General features: G+C 36.1%; 1 protein-coding gene across 3 annotated transcripts in view; it reads right to left on the reverse strand.

Moving 5' to 3' along the window:
- Window positions 1-21,979, reverse strand: part of MAP2 (microtubule associated protein 2) — a 91,487-nt gene extending 69,508 nt beyond the window's left edge. For all 3 annotated transcript variants that reach the window (XM_015814579.1, XM_015814577.1, XM_015814576.1), the window contains exon 1: window positions 21,714-21,979. In XM_015814579.1, coding sequence (XP_015670065.1) covers window positions 21,714-21,975 — 262 coding nt within the window. In that variant the 5' untranslated portion in view covers window positions 21,976-21,979. The remainder of the gene's footprint in view (window positions 1-21,713) is intronic.
- Window positions 21,980-25,616: the final 3,637 nt, after the last annotated feature.

A 25,616-nucleotide genomic window follows, 5' to 3' on the forward strand; every position in this document is an offset into this window, starting at 1 on the left:
AACTTGAACAATGGGCCCTATCCAACAAAATGAGTTTCATTGTGGAGAAAAGCAAAGTTTTACATTTAGCCAGGAAAAATCAAAGGTACAAGTACATATTAGGCGAGACCTGGCTTAAAAACAGTAACTGTGAGAGGGACCTTGAAGTCCTAGTGGACGATCACTTGACCATGAGCCAGCAGTGTACAGCAGCAGCCAAAAAAGCTAATACAATCCTGCGTTGTATAAACAGAGGCATAGAATCAAAATGAGGAATCATATGAGGTATTAGTACTGCTTTATAAAACCCTAGTAAGACCACACCTGGAATAGTGCAGCCAGTTTTGGTCACCATATCACAAAAAAGGATGTTGAGAGTTTGGAAAAAATTCAGAGAAGAGCAACTAAGATGATCAAAGGCCTGGAGACTAAAACATACGAAGAACAGCTGCAGGACTTGGGTTTGGCTAGTCTAAAGAAAAGAAGAAATAGGGGAGACATGATATCAGTATTCTAGTATTTGAGAGGCTGCCACAAAGAAGAGGGGGTCAGGTTATTCACCAAAGCACCAGAGGGCAGGACAAGAAACAACGTTGGAAACTGATCAAAGAGAGAAGAAACCTGGAATTAAGGAGAAACATCCTTACAGTGAGGTCAATTAACCAGTGGAATAGCTTACTCCCAGCAATCGTGGGCGCTCCATCACTGCAGATTTTTAAAAAGAGGCTAAACAGTCACTTATCGGATATGGTATAGGTTCTCCTGCTTGAGCAGGGGCCTGGACTAGAAGACCTCCAAGGTCCCTTCCAGCTCTATTCTATTCTATTCTATTCTATTCTATTCTATTCTATTCTATTCTATTCCATCGAAGTAAAACAAAACAAAGACAAGTTGCCATTTTAATCAAGTAAAATTCAAGTTATAACATTATTGTGATGGATATTTTTAGCAACATGTGCAGCAGAAACAGTCTTTTTATTGTTAATGGCTATCAAACAAATCCAGACATTTGGTACTAATGGATCTTATAAGTACAGGATCCAATGATCAAATAAAATTTGGGGAAGGTAGCTACTTAGCTCTTGCTGTATAAAAGAATTTTAGTGATATTAAAAAAGAAAATCCAGTAAAATTCAATGACAAGCCAGGTGGGTGTGAATTTCATACTGATTTATTTTTGCTAATTTCTTTGTGTAGAACTGTGTTTTTCAAATCTGGCAACTCTAAGATCTGTTGAGTCCCAAAATTCCCCAACCCACATGGGAATTGGTCCACAGACCTTAAAGTTGCCGAGTGTAAAAAAACACTGCTTTAGAATATAACCATACAATCTGAGCAAAAGGATAAGAGAGTTATTTGATGCTGTTATAAGCTTATTCCCTATGCTGCTCTATCATTTTGCTGTTCAGATATACAGCACTGGATGAATTCTTGTATAGGCTGTAGGGATGTGCTTCACCCTGACTATGAAAGAGTCAAAAATGGCATTATATTAATTCTTTGAGGTTTTCCAGGTGGAGATCCTGTAAGCAAGAAGTCTACTATATATAAAAACAACAAATGGTAGAGCACTTATTGAAAGACTAATTGAGAAAAAGGCAAATACTGTTGAATTGCTTGCTCTCTGCAAGCAGACAGTCATCAGATTTGGTGATTTTTCTGAAGATCTAATGAAGGAACACAGGCTTTCTGGTGGTGTGCTTTAGGTTATAAATACTAAACATTTTTATCTTATTTATCTATAAATTAAATCACAAAGGAAAACAAATCTGGACTACACTATATGCTGCCATCCTGAAAAGTACCATCATCTGTAATTTACAAAAGTATCAATGAATTTTTACTATGTTAAAGAAATAGTAAAGAGCCAGAAACAGCTGGAGAGAAAATGTGGGTCAAACTATTGCCTCTATATATTTGGCAAGAAGCATGGGGAGAAACAGCATTATTTTTTGCAGCCCAGCGTAATTCTCCTACTTAGAGCCAGTTTGGGGAAGAACTGCTTAACAGCACAGAATGGTGAACATTTGGTTCCTCCAAAGTATGAGTGATGCTTGGATGACTCAGCCATCCACCCAGCCACTCATTTCATTATGAGCTGAAACCAGCAAGGGTAGATTCAAAATGACAGTCCCATCACATTTTATATTCTGAAAGCGGTCAAATACTGGAAAGATTCAGCTGGCCCAGAGAGAGAAAAATACTGTTCTTTTTCTCTTCTGCCAATTTAGCCACATTTTAGATGAGGAATAGGAGCACAGGACAATGAGGCAATTAGCTATACTGCAGTGATATGAGGAAATTTCAGATGCTTCTTGGAGAATTTCACAGCAGGGAGCAGTTTCCTTAGCAACAACTCTAATAGCTGTTAAGGTAGAAATTAGACAATAAAAGGAATGAGTAATTCAGTTGTTAGTTAAGTGCATGTGCTAAATATATTTCTAAACTATGAAATGAAGAACACTCATTACTTGCTTCATGTAAGCAACTTGACAAATCTATGGTAGAACTTTTATTTTTTTCTAATAATATATTATATCCAAGCATCTTGACATAGATAACCAACAGAATTGGATTCTATCGTAATGCCACCAAAACATTCAGTATTATGAATACACTGAATGTTAGGTAACTTGGAATTAAATTTTTAAAAATTCAGATGTAATTACTTTATTTGTATTGTATTTTTATATCAAATTTAGAGATTGCATATCTCACTTAGAGAGTGATCTTCTTCTTCTTGTGCCATATCCGTTATCAGACATTGGCGATCATGTTGGCGATCCTGTTTTTATCAGCAGCCGCACGAAAAAGTGCTGCTGAGTTTTGTCCAAACCAGTCCCTTAGATTTTGAAGCCACGATGTTCTTCTTCTGCCTAGACCTCGTTTGCCTTCAATCTTTCCCTGGAGGATTAAATGGAGTATGCCGTATTTTTCTGGGTGTCGCATCACATGTCCAAAATATTATAATTTTTGTTTTTTAATTGTTTTGATGATTTCCCTTGGCTTTCCCAGGCGGCTTATCACCTCCTCATTTCTGATCTTGTCAACCCAGCTTATACATAACAGCTGCCTGTAAATCCACATTTCAAATGCTTCTAGTCTCTTCGGATGGCCTTCTGTCAGTGATATAATTTAATATTAAATAACATTAATGCAAACAGAAAAGAACCATGAAATTATAGGATTCAGAACACTTTACCTCAACTTGTCTATACCAAATTCATACATGCCTTCTAGAATTCTTGCTCAATATGTATGTGAACAAAGTTGGTGCCTGAAAATCAATTAACATTCGCTTAAAAGCGTTACATTACACAAAGGGAAGAAAAGTGTATTGGACAGAAGCATTTTCTTGCAGATGTTGTATTTATGGAGTTGCTTTTGCTGTTGAGCTTGTCAGAATTCTCATGATGAAACCACTGAAATAATGCAATCACAGATCAGCCTTCAGTGACTTCCAACTACTTCTAAATTCATGAATTTCATATTTGTATAGGGACAACAGTATGCTATAGATAGATAGATAGATAGATAGATAGATAGATAGATAGATAGATAGATAGATAGATAGATAGATAGATAGATAGATAGATAGATAGATAGATAGATAGATAGATAGATAGATAGATAGATAGATAGATAGATATAAGTTTGCAATCTTAGGTAGTCCAAGGTAAAAACTACAAATAGTTACTATTTTTACTGCACCCCTTTGAAACGATATAAAACTATAAAACTATAAAACCCTATAAAAGTGGTTACTCAGAAAGCAATAAAGTATTTCTTAATCAGAAGACACATCAATGCCTCTCTAGTGAAATTTATTTCAGTGAATGCTACAACAGATGGATGGTCCTGATCTTGGAATCTAAGTAATACGTGACAAGCACTCAAGGGGTTGCCAGAGCTGAAGGCTAGACTATGAATATACATTTTAAGATCAAGGGGCAGCTATCTCCTGAGGCATTCACTGAAACAGATTCACTGGAATACAGGTAGTCCTTAACTTACAACTACTTTTTAGTGACAATTTGAAGTTACAATGACACTCAAAAAAGTGACTTAGGAAAGTTTTTTGCACTTATGACTGTTGCAACATACCCATGGTCACATGATCAAAATTCAGACACTTGTGACCACCTTCTGACAAGCAAAGTCAATGGGGAAGCCAAATTCAATTAACAACTGTGTTACTAACTTAACAACTGCAGTGGTTCACTTAATAATTGTGGCAAGAAAGTCTGTAAAAAGGAGAAGAACTCATTTAACAACTGTCTTGTTTAGCAGTGGAAATTTTGGGCTCAATTGTGGTCATAAGTCAAGGACTACCTGTAGACAGACAGACACAAACGCACATGCTTATCGATCTAGATCTAGATCTGCAAAATAGACCCAACCCCACCCCATAGTCATCAAGCAGGAGTCAATGACTCAAGCTCCTCCTCTTTATCTTTTTATAAGAGAATCTTAAATCCTTGATTTCTCCCCTCCCCCCCCCCATGATCTCACCACTGTAGTGGCTGTTAATTTGCACATCCTATTTTTAAAGGTTGATTGCTATGTGAAAATGAACTGACTACAGAACAACAGGTAATGGAAAGCTGCATGGCTGTAACTGCAGGGTTTAGATTCCAGTTCAAATATAGATTGTCAATATGTGCCAGCTAATGGAGAACTCTATGTTTGATACTGTTTTCATCAGCATGGAATGATTCATAAATAAATATATACTTATTGGTTTAGTGGTACTACTAAATTAGATTATCAGGATTCCTTTTTTTCTTATCATCACTATCCTACTTAAAGCATTCCCTATCAGAATAATAATCCAAAGCAAATAAGGTTCATGTAAAAGATGTTACTCGTTTAAGGACATAACTCTCTTCTGAAGTCAGTACAAACTCTTCATTATATCTTATTCCCACTTGTATACCTTGTTTATTTTACAAAGAGAAAAGGTTGGTATTATTGAGAAAATGCAGCTGATGTGAAATAATTTCAAATTAGAATAGAATAGAGCTGGAAAGGATCTTGGAGGTCTTCTAGTCCAGCCCCCTGCTCAAGCAGGAGAACCTATACTATCTCAGACAAGTGACTGTCTAGCCTCTTCTTAAAAATCTCCAGTAATGAAGCGCCCACGATTTCTTGGGGCAAGCTGTTCCACTGGTTAATTGTCCTCACTGTCAGGAAGTTTCTCCTTAGTTCCAGGTTGCTTCTCTCTTTGATCAGTTTCCAACCATTGTTTCTTGTCCTGCCCTCTGGTGCTTTGGTGAATAATGTGACCCCTTCTTCTTTGTGGCAGCCCCTCAAATAATTGAATACTGCTATCATGTCACACCTATTTCTTCTTTTCTTTAGACTAGCCAAACCCAAGTCCTGCAGCCATTCTGCATATGTTTTAGTTTCCATGCCTTTGATCATCTTAGTTCTCTTCTCTGAATTTTTTACAAACTCTGAACATCTTTTTTGTGATATGGTGACCAAAACTGGCTGCAGTATTCCAGGTGTGGTCTTACTAGGGTTTTATAAAGCGGTACTAATATCTCACATGATTCCTCATTTTGATTCTATGCCTCTGTTTATACAACCCAGGATTGTATTAGCTTTTTTGGCTGCTGCTGCACACTGCTGGCTCGTGGTTAAGTGATCGTCCATTAGGACTCCAAGGTCCCTCTCACAGTTACTGTTTTTAAGCCAGGTCTTTCCCAATCTGTACTTGTACCTTTGATTTTTCCTGCCTAAACTTTGCTTTTCTCCACATTGAAACTCATTTTGTTAGATAGGGCCCATTGTTCAAGTTTGTCAAGATCTTTTTGTATCCTGAGTTTGTCTTCTGGGGTGTTGGCTATTAAAATTAATTTACAGTGTAAATAACATTCATCTATGAAAAAAGATTCAATTAACATATGCATAGAAACATATTCACAATTTCTTCACCACTAGCAAGATTATACTCCAAATACTCTTTACTCATAATTTTAGAGACAACAGATACTTTCAGGACAGACCTTTATTATGCCATCCTCCTACCTCATTCCAGAAATTTGGGGGATTGAGATGATAACCTCTTCCCCTTATAAGCTTCTTCTGAAAAGTCATCAAATGATTCAAAATGCAAAGTGTACAAAAAGGCAGATGAAACAAGGTTTCGTCTGTTTGTGCAAGAAGATCACACAAACTGATTATAAACAACATAATACAGAATGATTCATTAAAACATCTGTAAAAATCATCATTTGTCAGTAATGAAAACTTTCAGTGTAGAATTAAACAAGTAGTTGAAAATGGGCAGGGTAAAATATTCTGGGATTTCCAAATACACACTGATAATGTCTTGGTTCATAACACACAACATTAAAGTGTGGTTAAAAAGAGGAAAGATTATACCCTAAACTGACCATGGTGGTCCCACTAGGTGCAAAATCTAAAATGGCACTTAGAAAATCTGGATATTGTCAAAATTTCTATTTGTCAATTACAAAAGGCCACATTGGATCCATGGATACATTATGACTTTCTGGGTTCTTGGAATAACATGATGCATATGTATACATTTAATCCTAATCCTAATATTTTACAGAGAAAAAAAAGCAGTCCACAATTTCTTTGGTACTGTTACTGGCTTTGCCAGAAATTACTCTAGATTGTTCCTGCCAAGTTCCAGAGGCTTGAAAAATTACTCCAAGATATTTAAAAGCTGGAACTTGTTCTAGTTTGTTAATTCCTATTTGCCATTGGTGTTTATGGCAGCTAGGTCCTCCCAAGAAAACCAATAGTTTTAGTCTCAGAGAAACAAATTAAAAGCCCTTCCTCCTTGCAGAATTCTGCTAAGGCCCATCTATATAAGTGAGAGGATTGCTGCATCATCAACATACAGTGCAGCAGTTTTACCAAATGTCGGCCCCTGAGATTAGTGGGGGTGGTAATGGTGAAATTCTTTTGGGGGGGGTAAGAGCAACAACCACTGAACTTATATACAGTAAATATAAAACAGTAGGTATCCCTGTTTTGCTCCTTGGTGGGCTGGAATATCTGCAGTAAGTCAGCTTTATTAGTGACCAAAGATCACTCAAGTTCCTGTAATGGGATGTGAAAAGGACCTTGGAAGACAAGAGAAGGAGCGCAGCCCAGGCAACAGTGTGACAAGAAACATCTCAGCCGACAAAAGGAATGGAAGTAGAGAAAGCCTCTCAGAAGGGACCCTCCCTAGTTCTGTAGAAAGTAAAGGCTGGGGAAGGGGAAAGTGCTTTCACACTTGCAAGACTCTGCTATTGTAGCATTACAGTAAGGGTTAAAGTTAATACTTGTGATTTTAGTTCCTGTCTGGTTTACCTCAAAGGGCTGACATTTGTTGATGGGAAATGCTGACTGGTGGGCTCCTGTCTTGACCGGTCTCTTTACTCTTTACTCACATTAATTCCAAAATGTAATGTAATAAATCCAAAATCTAGGATTATTAAAAGGAATATTTCTGAATCTCAAGTATTCTGATACTACAAAGATACAATATCCAGAAAAGATGATCTAGCATGGCAGAAATATTGCACAGAAAACACAAAGCTATAAGTATTCCTTTGGCAGGTTGATTGACAAATTTTCTGTCAGAAGAAAAAACACATTCTGTTCGCAAGACTGTGACATGAAAGACAGGCACAATGCCTTCTCTCCCTTCAGGATCCCATTGCCACATTGACATTGCTAACACTATTAGCCCTATAATATTGCACCAGCTGCATAACTCCTGGATATTAGTTTGGACTCCATTAGCCTAATGGAATCTTTTTCTTTCATACTGCTAAGAATTGCATTGTGCAATAACTTGCCAAAATATAGAAGAGAAAGGAGCAAGAGTCTCACTGCACAAAACAAAAATCAGATTTGCCACTCAAATGTGTATATAAATTGGCCCTCTGGATATTTATGGAAGTTGCACAAAATGATTTGGTTCTCAAAAACCATTAGCTTACTTTTGACATCATGATAGCTGGTGGGAAAAAGAACAGAAAACTGAAGTCTTTGTTTTGATGTAGAATTTTGTATAAAGTCACCAATTTTATTTTAATAACAACCAGAGTGGACTATCTGAAAGTCATTCTCTTAGAGTTATATCAGATATGGAATGCCAAAATCTAGACAACCACTAGACGGAAGCAAAGAGTTTTCAGAATCTGCAAAATCCAAACCACTGGATGATAGTGAAAAGAAAAAAGAAAAAAAAGATGGGAGGTAAAACTGACATTTCTTCACAATCAGAATGGAGGAAAGTGAGAACAGGGTGAATGCTGAAGAATCTGCCAAACATATAATTAGTAAAATTCCTAAAACTATGAGCTCCGTAAAAGTTGGTGGGAGGGAGGGAAGCAACAATTTCAGCTGTATAACAATATTAAGAGATATTTAATAAGAAAAGTCATCCTTCTCTGAGAGTAGATAGTGGAGACAGAATGAATCTGAAGGCTTCAGAAACTTAACTATTACTCAGGATATATATCGTACTCAGATATCCTTATAAGAGTGCAGGATGAACAGTGTTATGATTTCCATAGGACTGATCCAGCAAGGAGAAAGCCAAGGGTGTTTTCTTGTATCTTCCTTCCAGAACAATTGCTGATACTGCATTTAACTCCACAACTTGATTTTTAAAAAATAATAATTAAGCAAGTCAACATAGAACTAATCCTGGAGATTTCTTTGTTCTTATAAATGTGCTCATGTAAACACACTTGTGTACGTGTATGTTCATCTTTAAAAAGGATTGATATGCAGTATCTGGACAGCACAATTGTTGAGAATAGCCTCAGAGGAGATGATGATAAGAATGATAAGAATGATGACAACTATTGTCTCTGTTACCTTACAGATAATCATTCACACACACACACACACACACAGAGAGAGAGAGAGAGAGAGAGAGAGAGAGAGAGAGAGAGAGAGAGAGAGAGAGAGAGAGAGAGAGAGAGAGAGAGAGAGAGAGAGAGAGATCTAACAAATGCAACTTTTTGTATCTGTTCCTATCATGTCCCAGTGATTTTCCAGATCTTTTGGTACGGCATCAAATGTGCCAGCCATCATTGATATCACTACAACTATCTTTTTCTGCATTCACTTGATCTCTGTTTGTTAAAGTGCTGGCCACAGAATGGACTCTTTTGCCATTTTTGCCTTCACAACACCAGCTGCTCATTCTGAGTACATCTTTGGTTGCACTGCTTTTCGATACATCTTCCTTTATTAAGTCATTTAGTTTATCTTCTTAGCTACCCTTAGTATATTCAGCTCTGGCCTTTTTTCCTTCTTCAATTGTTTGCTGCACTTGCAGCATTCCATTCATAGCAAGAACAACCTGTCAATATCACTACATGGGTGTAATGCACAATTGATCATCATTATCTTCCAAAACTTTGATCTGGTGCTTTTAGCTCAGCTTGTGTCGAGAGTATTGAGGAAACAAAAGTGCCCAAGTATTAATGGTTGTATTTCCACAATAAGGCTTGGATTTCAAGAAATAGTTTTTGAATACACTGGCTTTGACTTTAACGTGTCTAATGTTATTCACTAGAAATTTGTAACTATCCTCTCATGCAAGATTTCATAATTTATTTCCAACTGGCCTTTCAATTCCATCAATTTTAATCATTTTCCCTTATTTAACATTAATGATGAACTTTTATTTAACTGAAAATCCACCACACTGTTGATGATGATATTTCCTGAGCACTGTACTAATATTCACATGGCTGATGCAGTGTGGATAACATAATGGAAAATTTACATGTAAGCAGTTTGAGCTCTAAGAGGAAAAGCAGGATAGAAACAGAATGAATTTTTATGGTTTTCTGCAGTTTCTAAGATATAGAATACAGTCTTTTTCTCAACTCTTCACAACTACCGAAAACAAAACAACATTCTGATCAAAACAAAAAATGCATTAGAAATACAAAAATGATTTATTTCTACTGATTTAAAATCAGACTAGGATTTTTTCATAAATGCAGACTGCATAAATCAAGCTCAAATTGTTCATAGTTTTAGTGATCTCTGTGTGTGAATGAGACATATACATGTCTACAGCCCCAATTTCATTAACCAATGCAGTTCTCGGCTGAAATGAAGCCAATTAATGGGTGCTGCTTTGTTGATATGTAACAGAAACCATTCACCTGTGGCAACCAGGTAAATAGCAATAGCACTTAGGGGAAAAAATTTTAATGGGGGTTTTAAAGTAATTTTAAACTAAGTAGACCAATCATTAATATTTGTTTTTAATTATGTTTTTAATCTGTAGTTTTTTGGGATTAGCTTTTTATTCTGGTTGTTAGCCGCCCTGAGTCCGCAAGGAGAAGGGCGGGATATAAATTAAATTAATAAATAAATAAATAAATAAATAAATAAAATTTATACACCACTTCACAGTGCTTTACAGCCCTCTCCAAACAGTGTACAGAGTCAGCATGTTGCCCCCAAGAATCCGGGGGCAACTGACTCCGGAAGGATGGAGGGCTGAGTCAACCTTGAGCTGGTCCAGATGGAACTCCTGGCTGTGGGCAGAGTCAGCCTGCAATATTGCATTCTAACCACTGTGCTGCCACCATGGGTTCTGTAATGCTGAGATGATAACTGACACAGGCCAAAGAGACACAAATTATTAATTCACAGGGATGATAGAGATGCATGCTATTGCTTCCATTATTTCTTAAAAGGCCTGCCGGAAGTCCTCAAGGAAATCAAGGGAATGTAGAGAAATAATCTAATTGGGAATATCACCTGCCTCGGCCACCTCCTATATTTTTTCCCAGAATTCTTAATGCGACTACCCAATGTCTTTTATTTACATCTTCTTTGTTACTGAATGGAATGTTTCCTGGTATTAATCCTTCTGAAAAACCACAGAGTGCCAGCAGTGTCAGTAATCACCAGTGATCCTGTCAAAATGATGATCTGTGTGATTATGCCACCAAGTATAATCACACTTACTTTTTTATACCATATCTGATGCAAATCACAAGTCCATGGTGTGATCTCATAACACACTTACTGTCATTTTCTCTTGTGGCAAAGCTTTACTCAGTCTAGCATCTTCCAGATCTGTTGGGATATTAAATCTCCAATTGCCTCATCTTTGAATTTTGAAGTTTCAATCTCAATGCAGCTAGAGTGCACTAGTTAGGATCAAGCTCTTCTAGTTGATGAAAAGATTCCTTCCAAAGTGAAGGCCTGATTCATGGAATGTAAAAGTTCCTGACACATAATTAAATCTCTTGATAGAGCTGAGAATACTTTTTTTTATCATAGGGTTTTATTTTTTTTCAGGTCTTCCATTTCTCATAAGTTTGAAATATTCAATATATTCACAGTAAATGCTCCCTTTTTCATATTAAAAAAAGCTAAAAGAATTAAAGTTTAACTTGAGAAGAAAGGAGAAGGTAAGCAATCCAGAATGTTTTATTTTAGTTATGTACAGCAATAGGATGGGCTCCAGCATGAGTCTGAAAGCCTGGAAGAATAAACCTCTGGTCCTGGTGACCAACTCAGGCTGGATCCTATACATAGTAACTCATTTATTTAAGACATGGAAATCATGATACTGACAAGAAATCCTCTTTGTTTCTTAGCTTAATCCATCCATCCACTGTCTTTCAACCTTATGCCATTACTACTGAAAATGATGCCTTGCATCTTTTGTCTAGCAGATTGAGCCACCTCTGACCAGTCGAAGAGACAGTGCAGTTGGCCACGGGTCTGCTCCTGAATTCTAAATAAGCTCCCTTTCTGCCTACTTTCTCTCAGAGGAGCTTAAACTGAAATTTCAGACAGCACACTGAAATGTTGGCATGGCAACGCCAAAGAGAAAAGCTGCATTCAGATGAGGAATGGCAGCAGCTTGCCTATGTAGATGGCTGTTTTCTGTGTTTCAGTTCTAACTCAGAACGTATTATATTTCTATGATTCTAGAATGGGTACATATTAACCCTGCATTTATAACTAATTAGACAAATGGGGCAATAAGTGTATAGATATCCAACAATATTTTTAATTCCTGATGGCTTTCAAGAAATAAATTCTTGACAAATGTAAATGCCTTTATTAAGAACTGAATTTATAAAGACAATAACAAAATGGCAGAGGACTATAATATCTTACCAACATCTTCTGGAAATACATATTTCCTAAAAGTATATGGCTGCCAATAAAGAACAAGGAACATTGAGTGCAACAAGAAAAACATTAACAAAGTCTCTTGAGTCAATTTCATTCAAAATAGAATTATTCAAGAAATGAATGTATTGCCTGTAAACAAAAGTATGAATAAAAGCTGTAGCAATTTCTTCTATCTAGCTGTTTAAACTTTGTTTTGCTGTAAACTAAAAAGAATCCTTTATTTCTCAAATGATAAATGGAAAGTAAATTCCCTCTTAACAAGATTATAAAATTATTTCTAAAATATTTTTAGAAATCCATTTCCTATAATGATTTAATATATCTGTTTATGAATTATTCTGCAAACACATGTAAATTCAGAAATCATATTAAGTCATGGCTTCTTTTAAGTTGGATTTCTTAAGTAAGCAAAGAGGTCTGATTTATACATGAAGCTATAAACATCTTCATTTAATTGGGTTTCACGCCTTAGTCTAGTTCCAACTGCATCTAGATGAACAAGGAATTTAAAAAAAATAAAAAATGTTTTATGATACATATCTATGGATTAGACTAGTGCCTCCAGCCCTGAATTGATCAAACTCATTCATTTCTGACCCTTTAGAGGAGCTAGAAAGAGGAAACGACTTCACATATTATCAAAATAGTTTAGTTACTACCGGTGTCATATATCATTTGGACCTTTCACTGTGCATATTACAGACAGTCCACACTTAATGATTGTAATTGGGAACAGAATTTCTATTGCTAAGCAACACAGTCATAAAGCAGATGTCACATTAACTATGCTTCTTGTGATGACACGTGCAGCACTTTGCTATTGTTAAAATGAATCGCACAATATTGTTAAGTGCAACATCATGTGGTCACCATTTGTGATTTTTTGTCAGTTTCCCCATTGATTGTGATGGCAGTAGAGGATTCAAATCACAATCATATGACCACAGGACATTGTGATGTCGCTGGAAGCCAGTCACCAAATTCCTTGATCGTGATCACATGATTATGCAGAAGCTATGACAGCTACAATTACAAGGACTGATTGTAAGTACCACTTTTCAGCACTGTCATAGTAAGATTGAACAGTCGACGAACAAGTGGTTGTTAAGTGAGGACCACATGTACCACTTATTAAAAGTAACAAAAAATTAAAAATTATTAATTATCATAGGGAAGCCTTCAAAAATAACTTAAAGAAAAAATTACAATTTGCATTATTGATTTTTAGATTCCTAACTAGCATTCTTCTGACTGTACTCATGGTCCACATTTATAACTATCAAGTACCAACATGTCTCTCAAATTTTAAATAACTTTAGAGAGCTGTTTAATCCATTGATTTTAATATCCTAAATGAATCCCAAATTATATAGGCACCATTAAAGAGCCAATTTTGAGCCCTCTTTGATAAGTGACTGTTTAAACAATAAAATGTTATGGTTCATGATACAGAAATGCTTAAGTAAATAAAAACCTGGTCGGACAAACCAAGAGCTAGATACTCAAGTGCAATGGTGTGAGAGCAGGAAGGGGAATGTGTAGTAGCCAATCTCAAACTTTCCAGAGGATGCCATCTCTAACATTGCAGGTCTGAAGAGAGATTCTACATGAACTCAACCAAACATGGTTTACATTTAATTTGGGATCTGCCTCATGAATATAAAACTGACAGATGTGGAAGAATGTGGGCCAGGATGCATTAAGGCTATATAACTATTTAGAATTGATTTCAAACAAGTGCTTAGGAACACATTTATTTATTTATTTAGCATATGGTATATCATATATGAATTAGCAATATATATTAACGTTTCATCTAGATTAGTAAAACTAATAAAATATAAATGTTAAAAAGATCTATGGTTAAATACCAATGTCTAGTCATCTAACCAGTGTTATATCTATATCTATCTATATTTCTGAAACTTTTTAAAAATGTTGCATCTTTTCCCAGGATCATATGGCAGTAGTAAGAGACAGACAAATGGTCCTAGAAAAAGTAATTTATGACCATTATGATCATTCGTTTAGCAACCATTTGAAATTACAACAGCACTGACTTAAAATTGATCCTCATCCTTACAACTGTCGCAGTCCAGTTCCTGCAGTTATATGATTGCAATTTGGAGGCTTGTGCTTAAAATATTTAAATAAATAAATATTTCACTTCCAAAAAATCATAAACATTATTTAACTTAGCTATAAATAAGCATGGACTTTGCATGCTTCCATTCTCAGACACTGACTGCTGTGCAACTAATTATGAACTGCTATTACCAAGTAAGTCAAAAATGGTTGTATTATGGATCCAGTTATGTATTATATTTTTTCATTATACTGTTTATAGTTACTTTTTGCTTGCATGAAGAGCCTTAATCCATATAATAGAGTGAGATACAGTTAAGAATTAATCCATGAATTAATGATCATCCCAGTTCTCTACTTTGTAATTGAGGACTAGGTACTGTAATATGGTCCAGACGTTATCAAATATTTACTACTAAACATATTCACTTTTAGAAGAAGTAAACCAATCCTTGTACCAAGTCTTATATTCAGACTTTATATCGGGTATTAAGTATGTGTAAGTTTCCTGCAGATGTTAATAGGTGTTTTCTGACTCCTTTTGAATGGTGGTTACAAGTATGGATAAGCTAAAACATTTTTAATCTAACATATAATTTTACAATATTCTTAAAATATCAAGCATGATTATTATATATACAATATATTTGCCACAATGTGAAAAGGTAAATGTAATCTGCAACTGATAGTGGTACTGCTTTTACCCTTTATATGGATGAGAAAAAGACACTAACAGTGGGAAGCATACCATATATTCATTTTATTCCCCAATAATTCAGTTTTGACAGACTTACTGAACAGAAATAAAATTAGGAGTCATGGGTGTATTTTACTGTACTATTAGTTAGTCTTAGCTAAATGCCAGTTACTTTTGCCTAAATAAGTTATTTCCTATTTATTGTTTTGTAAAATATCAACTGTAAAAGCATGGATCTTTAATATAAAATGTTCTCAATTAATCATCAAGTACAAGCCTTTATTTTCTTAAACTAGAAATGCCAATTAAACCTAATCATATGACAAATATTGCAGTGCTGCAGTAAAAACAGAATAAAGTATTGCCAAGCACTAGATGTCTATGCATCCTCACAGATACAGAAAGTTAGAATGGATTTGTAAATGGGTATTTATTTATTTGTAAGTAAGTAAGTAAGTAAGTAAGTAAGTAAGTAAGTAAGTAAGTAAGTAAATTAGAGCCACACTTCTGAATTCATCCAGCATTAAGCATTTCTTTTTTATATCGCTAACAATAGGTGCAAACAGCTTCACATTCTCAAATATCACAGTAGTGGAATATGAGGTGAATGTACCTAGAATGGACCAAACCTTTCAATTTCACTGTGGGAAAAGTTCCCTTACTGTCTAACTGTCAAATAAAAACTTGCATCTGGTATAAAGATGTCAGAATCTAGCCCATGCTGTAGAACTCGTTTGTAGCTACATGTAGTCATTTCATTTGGCCAAAGAACATTTTCTTGCTGTCCTTGAATGTTGTCTGTATGAAGTACAAACTGTCTATTCAAGAATGTATAGAGAATAGGGAGAGGAATCTGAAAAGTACATAAAAATGTATTTGGTTTAATTGCTGCACTCCTCAAGACCCCAACAAAAACCTGATAAAGCAAAACTAGCAAGAGAATTAAAGACCCTGTCCAGAAGATGGTGCTACCTAACTACTCCTCACTGTGCACTCATGCTCCACTCTTCCATGAAGTAGAAGAATAATGCTGGGATTAATGCCATCAGACGTGGGCTACAAAAATCCAGGCGATTAGATGACTTCAAAGAGATGCAGAAAACTCTTAAACCTTTACTGCCACCGATCATCATCATCTGTCATCAGCAGTGTTATAACCTGGGTCTGGCAGCTCTGAGCTCCTGTTGAGAAGCCTCTTATTTACTGAAGATTTTTAGGGAATCAGTCCTAAAACTTTGCTGTCATTCATAGAATATTATTTATATATATAAATGACAAATAGGCCACTTTTCCTCAAATCAGGGTGGTATTTAAAGAATAACCATCTTAAAACATAATAAAAGTCAGTGTCTTAAAAAAATCAAGCCAAATTTACTAGATGTTGGATGACAATACTAATGTCTTAAAAACTCTTCAAAATAAGTGCAGAGCAACTTTGAGTAGATGCAGTAATTTTATAGAGAAAAACAGTTAAAAGCAGCTGAACTTAAATGGAGTATGGACTGATAGAGTGCAAGATGTAAAATCTTTTATGTCTAATTGATCCCCAAAACATTATGATACTCAATTCAGGCTTGGAGCTACATATATTCTTAATTCTTGATGCTCATTTTAAGGAAAGTACTAGTATTCTGCAATACTAGCTCATATGACTAGCTCATCTCTGCAATACTAGCTCATATGACTAGCTCATCTCTATATTACTTGATAGATACAACTTTATTTTAAAATATGGGGTCCTGCCCTCTCTTACATAGGCATTATCAAAGTAATAGGATCAGTTGGGCATGATGGCTAGGAGTCAAAGTTGCAAATGGTGGACTTCAGAATCTTCAATATTTTGCAGACATTGTCAAGAGAGATGAACTGAAGAAAAATAATGAATTAGTGTTGAGAGGTTAAGTTGAATAACATATTGAGACCAGTAAAAAGAAGCATTCATCTATGGCCCATAAAATGCTTCTTGAACTATATTTTCTGTTTGATTTATTTAAAATAACCATGCACAATGAAATTGGGATTTCATTATATGGCATCATATGTAAAGGAATGTTATTACTTAAACCTTTAAATGCAATGTGCCAATATACTTGAATGGAAATTAAATTAAACATCATTCAATGAATAATTTAAAAATCGTTCCATTTCACTAGAAATAATTTCAATATATTCATAAAGAAGTGTCTATTGCAGGACAAGTAAATAACCTCTCCCTAAATCAGGGAAAAATAAATCTGTCATGTCAATCATAAAGCATTTAAACACAAGAACGTTGGTTAAATTGTAAAAGAATATTGGAAGGTGAGAACAGCTCTGGAAAGTGGTGAACGCCTCTCGGAAGGGATCCTTCCTAGTTTTGGGAAAGTAAAAGTGAAGGAAGAAAAGGGTGCTTTCAGACTTGCAGAATTGAAGTTAGCCCTTGGAGGAAGTGCAGACAAGAAGCCAACTATGATTTACAGGTAATTCTCAACTTATAACCATTTGTTCAGTGACCATTTGAAGTTACAATTGCATTGAAAAAAATGGCCTATGACCAATTTTCACATTACAACCTTCGCAGCATCCCCATGGTCATAGGATTGAAACTGGGGCCCTTGGCAAATGGGACACATTTATGATGGCTGCATGGTCCCGAGATCAAGTGATCAACATTTGTAATCTTCCCAGTTGGTTTCTGACCAATACAAGTCAATGGGGTAAGCCAGATTCTCTTAACAACCACATGATTCACTTGACAACTGCAGTGATTCATTTAACAACTGTGGCAAAAAAGTTGTAAAATGGGGCACAACTCACTTGTTTTGCTTAGCAACAGAAATTTTGGGCTCAATTGTGGTCATAAATCGAGGACTACCTATACTAGCTTTAGTTTTATTATAAGGTGGCATTAAAAGTGCCTCTCCCCTGCCTTACTCTGACTCTCTGAAAAAGGCATAAAGTACAAAAGGAGGTCCCTTCTGAGGTGTTTCTCCACCCCCACCCCTCTTTCAGCCTCAGAATTCATTTACTAGATCAGATCTAGGCCAGGCGTCCCCAACCCCCCAGGCAGCAGCCGTTACTGGGCCTTAAGCCGTTCGGAACCGTGCCATAGAAGTGGCGGGCAAGCGCACACATCAATCCTCGCTCACACAAGCAGTGGGTGAGTGCATGCACGCGTGCTCCATTTGCACGGGCGATGGGCCCATGTGCCCACTGCTCATGCAAATGGAACTGCACACATGTTCTCACAGATGAAGCTGCGTGTGTGCGCGCTCATGCAAATGGAACTTGCCCACTGCTCACGCGGAATCATCCACTCTCCACTCCCCACCAGTCCACAAAGGTGGAAAGATTTGGGAACTCTGATCTAGGCTGTAGCTTTTCCTCCTTTCTCCCAAGTCATTCCCACATACCATTACAGTCACCAACAAACTCAATTTCCCTTGCACTATCAAGTGCTTCTAAAGTGTGGATTTTAAACAATCTATGTGGAGTCATAGTAGCAGAGGATGTATGTTATTGCTCTGAATTGTTATTGCTATTGAATTAAGACAATGTGCACTTTCCTAATCACGCTGTAGAACTACAAAAGAACTACCTTTTTAAAAAAAGTATACTTAATCACATGCTCAAAGTCCTATAACAAAATGTAATGCCCTGAAGACATACAATGGAATGTGTTAAGAAGAAAATACACATTTGCATGTATAGTCTTGGTAAAATGGCAATTAAGAGGAACTCTAGACTCACCATGTGACAGCAATTTCACAATGTCTTTATACACAGATCAATTCAAACATGTACCCATCATTATAAGAATAGTGCAGGCAGAAAATACCTATTACTACAAAATTGCAGCCACTTTAGTAGTAATAAAACTACTTGAGGCAGAGTACAGGAGACTAAGGCTGCCATACCCATCAACCCAAAAGGCATCATCTATAGTTGTTTTCCTCTCCTGGTTTCAGCTGAAACTTCCTGACAAGTTACACTACGATTCATTCAGAGCTTGCTCTAATACAACAAACTAAGATTAGATTTTATTTCCAATTATAAAGAAAATGCAATGAAATAATGTACAAAAAGTGTTCCCAGCAGTGGACATTTTATTAGTTTTCAAATATACACTTAACTATTTCTGTATAAGGACTTTCCCCCAAATCTATTTCACATTATTTTAAACAAATATATTTCTACACTGGTCACTATCCATTTACAAAATATTAATGTAAGGGTCTAAAGTTTTAAAATTATACAGTAACTCATAATTTTTATGTTTCAAAGATGAATTTACAGTGCTTAGTGCATGCAGTTTAAAAGGTGTATTCTGCTATAGAAAAACATCCAAAATTATATATTTTGTTCTGGAATAACTTGTCTTCAAGGTGAAATTTTTTGAAAAATTGAGCACTAATATATCTAAATAGATGGCGGAATATATATATATTTGCAGACAAACTGAACACAGTGTAATGGTTTGGGGCTACAAAAATATAGTGTTCAATTGGATAATATGTAATTTTCCAGTTGACTATTGGTTTCCATAGGTTACTAATGATTTTAATGATACTAATGATCCAGTGGTGCCCTTCTATTCATAGAAAAGTATTTCCCACCTACTGGAAAAATACTGTCTAAAATCAGCCCACATCTTCTATTTACTGTTGCACACAGTGTATGTGCTTTAACATGTCGATTCTTCTTCTACTGTTGCTGCTATAATATATCTTCTGATACACCATGATGCTGTTTTATTACAAAAAAATATATATCTCCCACTGGTACTTCTTAGAAAGACACGAATTTCTCATTTTTTTAAAGTTAAGACATTGGCAAATACACACACACACACACAAACACAAACATTTTAATTGTATAATCCCAAATTTTGGTGGCTCGGGTAATTCATTACTCAGAATTTCCTCTTAATTTCTGAAGATCAGACCTTAGCTATCCTGCTCACTTATATTTCCCAAGATGTCCTCTTTTTTTCGTCAGAAAATGTTCTTCCTGATAGTTAAAGCATTCCATCCTGCTGGGATGTACTGCATCAAGCACTGCTTCTTGTGTTGAAGAACCATGGAGATTTATATCTTAATACATGAAATACCAGATCAAATATAGTTTAGGGTTTTTTTTTTAAAAAAATGACCATATTTATGTTGGGGTTGGGTTTTTGTTTTTGCTTTTGGATTTGTAATGTCAACTAAGCTTATTGGTTGTCTTTGTGCATCATTAATAAGGAAGCAAATGAAAAGCAATCAAATTGCTTGAATCTGTGTAATTGCCAAGACACCTAAAGGCAAGAAATTCCTTCTGCTGTAATTACTAACAACATTTGCCATGGAATGAATAATTTCATTGACTAGGATGGAATACAGTACTTCAAAGAGAAACCCTATTCAGGGGAGCCTACTTGCCTTTACGAGTGCAATTAGGGATGTTCATCAGTAGGATGGGTTGTGGGAAGAAAAAACGGTAACAAAAAAAAACACGGACATCTCTGAGTACAATATAACATTTTTTTTGTTTCAGAATGGCAAACTTCAAGAGTGATTGAATCCAAACCAAACAATTAACCTGAATTTATTATCTATCACCTGAGCCTGATCTATAAATCCCAAACAATATGAGACATACTCCTCCATTCAAACATGTCTCTTTTGCTAAAACTAAAGACAGCATGTAGCAGGCAAGGGACTGTCATGACAATATGTTCTCCAGATCTGTTTATTTTCTATTCATAGAGCTGTGTTATGGAAAGCTGGAAGGCACTGAAATGGTATCTGCCTCTGCAGAAGGAGGGCATCTATGCCAGAATCACAGTCTGTTGCATGAATAGACCAAGATTTGCTATAATTTACTGATAAAAGTGGCATTGTTTCATACAGAATGTATGTAAGGCTTCAGTCTGGAACTACTAAAAGAAAATCAGACCTTATTGCCATTAACATTAGATAGCTGCTTAAGCTTTAATCAAAGCAAGTGTCAGCCCTGCAAGGTAGACAGACTAAGAAATATAAGGAAGGACTATTTCCCTATAGAGAAGGATTACTTTTATTTTAATACCAACAGTACCTGTAGTAGACTCTTGCATGTCTGAATGTGATTCCCCCCCTATCTCACATTATTGTCCTGTGACCTAGGAAGGCCTGAGACATTTATTCAAATTAATTTCTTGACTTGAATTGAACGTCTCTTATCCAACCACTGCCTTATTAGTGGCTCTTCGTCTTGACCTTCAATGTCATTCCCTATGCCCCCTACAGCAGGCCACGTATTCATCAATTAAACTTCAGTTAATTCCATTATAAATTATAAATGCAACAAAAATATATGTGACATTGCTAGCTGTATTTAGTGTTATGACTATAATGATACACTAGCATCCCTTTCTTTTCTGCTGTAAAAACAATTTTGCAAGTAGCACAGAATGCATTTTTTATAAATTCTGCCATTGGTTTCACTCTGAAAACTAGATTTCGGGGAAGAAGCATGACTTTGTTACACTAAATTAGACATTGACTCTATCCAGCAACTAGACTTCAGCCCAATGTTTCCGCTCTTGCTAGTAAGGCCTTGTTAATATCTTTCTTTCTGTGCGGTGCATTCTTCCTACTTTCAGAACTGGATCCCAATTCAAATACCCCACACAGGTGTTTTTTAACAACGTAACTATGTTACCTGGTGAAGCCTAAACTGATTCAAGTTAATAGGATACTATTGCCTAGAAAAAATTTCCCTGCAATGCTCTCTCCCTTAAAAGCAAGGCTTTCAAGAACAAAAGAAAAATAGTCTTTTGACAATTTACCTGCAGTGTCTTTCTCTCCTGTAGTTAGTTCTCCGTTGATTCCATTCTCTTTGGTTCTGGAATATGAGCTCTGTGGTCCATGCGCACCATATTCTCCAGCTTCATCCTCTTTGTATGGAAACCCATTAGAACTTCTGACCAGTCCTTCCCCTGTGCCACTTTGCTCCTTCATCTCTGCGGAATGTGGATGTGAAGAAGCTTCTGCTATCTGACCTGAGGTCCAGTGCGGTGCCTTAGCTTCATCTTTCCTATTGTCTGCCATACTTCTTGTCCTTTATATTTTTTCTTCTAATAAGAAAGGAAAGAGAAACCACTAGTAAACTGAAACATGCTGCACATATTCTTTCCCTCTCAATGATAAAACTGAAATATGGCTGGATATGGAAATGAGTAAGAAAGCACCATCTTTGGGATATGAAGGGGAAAAAAAATATATTGAAAGTTTTGTACTTGACTTCAATATATTAACATGCACAGCAATTAGTTTTTCAATAATAAGAATTAATTAATAATCAATCAGCTAAATTTATGGAAGGCTAAGTTCATTTTAGCCTCATTGTATAGTGGGCTGCACTTGAAGAATGATTGCTCCAATATCACTCACTGATACGACTGATTTGTAAGTGAATGCAAGCCTTCCCAGTCTAAGCCTTCAGCCATCAGCACTCAAATCCATGGCATGTCATTAATATCATATTACAGTCACATTACTAAATGCCTGTAGATGGTTGAATGAGACCAAGCTCCTAGGCTTGGTTATTATTTCTTTTCTTTTTTTTCAAATTGTAGCATGGGTTCAACATTATATAGATAATGTAGGAGGGAGTTTCAGTCTCTGAACCATTAAGTTCTGTGAACCTAAAACAAAGAATGGCCGAAGAACAAAGGAGCGATGCTACTTCCTCCATGTATGCTGGAGTGTTACTTCTCACCAAGTGAGACACTCTGATTTCTAAACTCTGAATTCTTCATTGGAAGCAACTCAGAAGATGTTGCCAGTGCTGAATGGGGAAAGGAAAGAGGGAATTCATGGTCATCCGACTGTTATACACATACAGCCTACAAATAAATAAATAAGAATACTAATTCTAGCTCCAATTCAATATGGCCCTAATCCAATAGGCCAAGTCTTTAGATTTTTGAAGTTGGTTTAATTTACCTCCATTTGTAATACTGCAAGGAAGCAGTTAGAAGTTGTTATAAGTTGAAAGATTCTTCCCGTGTTATCTTGACATACATTTATTATATTTTACAGCTAAGGGACGTTTTGAAAGGTCTAAATGCCCACTACTATTGCTGTTAATCTTAGGAAGACTAAGGGGATGTAGTTGCACTGAGTCAACCGCTTAGCATTTAGATGGGATGATTATAGTCTTTTGGGCAATAGAAAGCTGCTGTAGTGGGAATTCGGGAATATTTTGGTTTATTTAGGCCAATGGATCTCAAATGATTTACATTTTTCTGCTTACAAAATGCAATTACTAGAACACAAACAGAATGCCTTACGCTGAATCATCAAGGGTCCAACTTGACCAGTATTGTTTCTTTTCTCTGGCAGCTATCCAAAACTTAATTAAATCTTTTCTCACTCCGTTCCAAAAACCTTTTGTTTTTAAAGCTGAAGGTAGTAATAATGCAGGTCCTTCAGCATGCAAAGCATGTGCACTGCCATGCAGTTACAGTCTCTCTACAATGTGATACAGTGCTAGAGTCCTATCTTAAAAAAATCCCTATACAATTATGGACTAAGATGTCCAGGAGCAATAGAGAGTGGGGCTTTTGTACAATTAATGCAAAAGAGTGAACTTTGCCAGATGAAACTTGTTGCAATACCATCATTCAAGAAGTGAAATAAAAATCCCTGCTCATAGTGTTTATGGATGGTGAGTTGTTATCATCTTCACAATTCGTCTCCGTGTTTGCTTTTTGTAGGGGAAAGACTGGCAGAGCCAGGGAGAGGGGAGAAAAGAGGGATCAGCCTAGAATCACTACATAGCCACAAATGAACTGTTCAACCCCACCACCACCACCACCACCACCACTTGACTGCCATTGACCCTTACTTAACTCTAACCAGATGCTGATCTTAAGTTGAGAAGGATCCTATGCAGCGGCTTGTAGCAATAAATCAGTTAAACTGAACCTTCGCATGTAGACCTGGTCTTTTGTTGCAGATACTTTTTGACGTAAACTGACCCAAAGCAGCCCATATTATTAAAAGAAAGCTTGCAAAATGCCAAGCTTACCAAATAAAATATAAGTGCTGCAACTATGTGAATTTTAATGATTGTACAATGCTAAGCAATATTAAATGTATATATTCCTAACAAAAATCCAGAAATACAATTTAATCAGCAAAACTGATGCTTTTCATCAAATTAAGTGGTGGTCCAGCAGCAAGGCTTAAGATTTGCTCAGTGGGAGGTAACAGTAAATACCTAAAGAAAAAAGCCAATTACTGTATTTAGTCTAGATATAGACTAGCTAGAGAGAGGGGAAAAGATCACACCATCTCCTTGCAGCAAGGTAGAAAACAGTAGACCAGAAAAGTAGAAAAAAACAGAAATACAGAAATTCATATGTTAAAAACATATGAAACTTCTTTATATACAGCCCTATGACCGTCCTGGTTCCTCCTGTAGGTCTCAAGCAATCTTTTTTGATTTCGTCGGGTTTTTTTCAAATGGAGGTACAGTCGTTGATATATGGACCTTGACAATGCATAAAGAACCATTAATGCTAAAAATGGACAAAGGTGAATTTGTTTAATCACAAATTCTCTTTATAAATTTATTTTTCAGGATTTATATATATCTTGCTTTCCTTTATTCCTGATAAAAGAAAATCCAGTGATGAGTCACATCTGTTCCTGATTTCAAAGGTGACCCTAGACACACTGCCTGTCTGACTTCTGTGGCATTTACTGCTGCTTCTGATATGCTATGGTATCTTCTGAAGAAGATGGAGGGCTTTAGTAAGTAAAAATAAATAAGAAAGTAAGAACATTCTGAAGTCATATGCTATACAAATAATGGTCTGAATATGCGGATTTCCTTTGGTAGACTTTATCTTAAAGCACAACCTGATATGCTAGGCATAGGGGTTTTTTCCACCATGTAGCACTAAGTTCACGAATGTAAGAAGTGCTCAGTAGTTCCAATAGCTCATTGCTCTGTATTCCAAGCAACACTAGGTGGACAAACTTGCAGGCAAACATAGACTTCAAAAATCATTATGTTAAGAATGTCATATTACGGAACAGATATAAACCCAGATTGTGCCTAAAAGTAGTTTTACAGGCATCAACACAAGAAGCATTTTATGGAACAGAAACAGCAAGCAAAGAAAAATATTTAGACTTGCTAATATCAAGACTTGCTAAATGGAGAAGATGAAAGCAAGAGAACAATTGGCTGTAGAGGGATTAATTTTTCAATGGTTTTCTTATGCACAGTTAAAAGAGAGGTTTTATGTGGATTAAAGCTTCCAAGTATAGAATAACATGTAACAGAATTTAAAATGGAATTATGTACCAATGATGAACATACTTGCTAAATGTATAAACTTCTGTTAAGATGGAAAATAGAAGAAGAACAAATTTAAAGAGTATACAATAAAATGAGTTAAGACATCCCCTGACTCATTAGGTCATCCTTTCAGAAATGATTTTTACTTAAACAGAGAAACAAAATGACCGCACCCCTGCTCCCCATCCTGACCTGTCCCCAAGGGGAGGGTGCATATGGATGCTGTCTGGGTCAGGTAAGGTCCATACCCTCCAATACAGGAATTCAGTTGCAGTTGCTTCCTCAGTATTCAGTACTCCTACTATAAAGACTACGTTTATCGCTAGCAAATTAGCAGTCCATTAAGCAGTCCATCAAATCTGGCATCCTAGAACTC

The sequence above is a fragment of the Protobothrops mucrosquamatus genome, unplaced genomic scaffold, assembly GCF_001527695.2.
Source record: "Protobothrops mucrosquamatus isolate PMUCROS unplaced genomic scaffold, P.Mucros_1.0 scaffold263, whole genome shotgun sequence".
NCBI lineage: Eukaryota > Metazoa > Chordata > Lepidosauria > Squamata > Viperidae > Protobothrops > Protobothrops mucrosquamatus.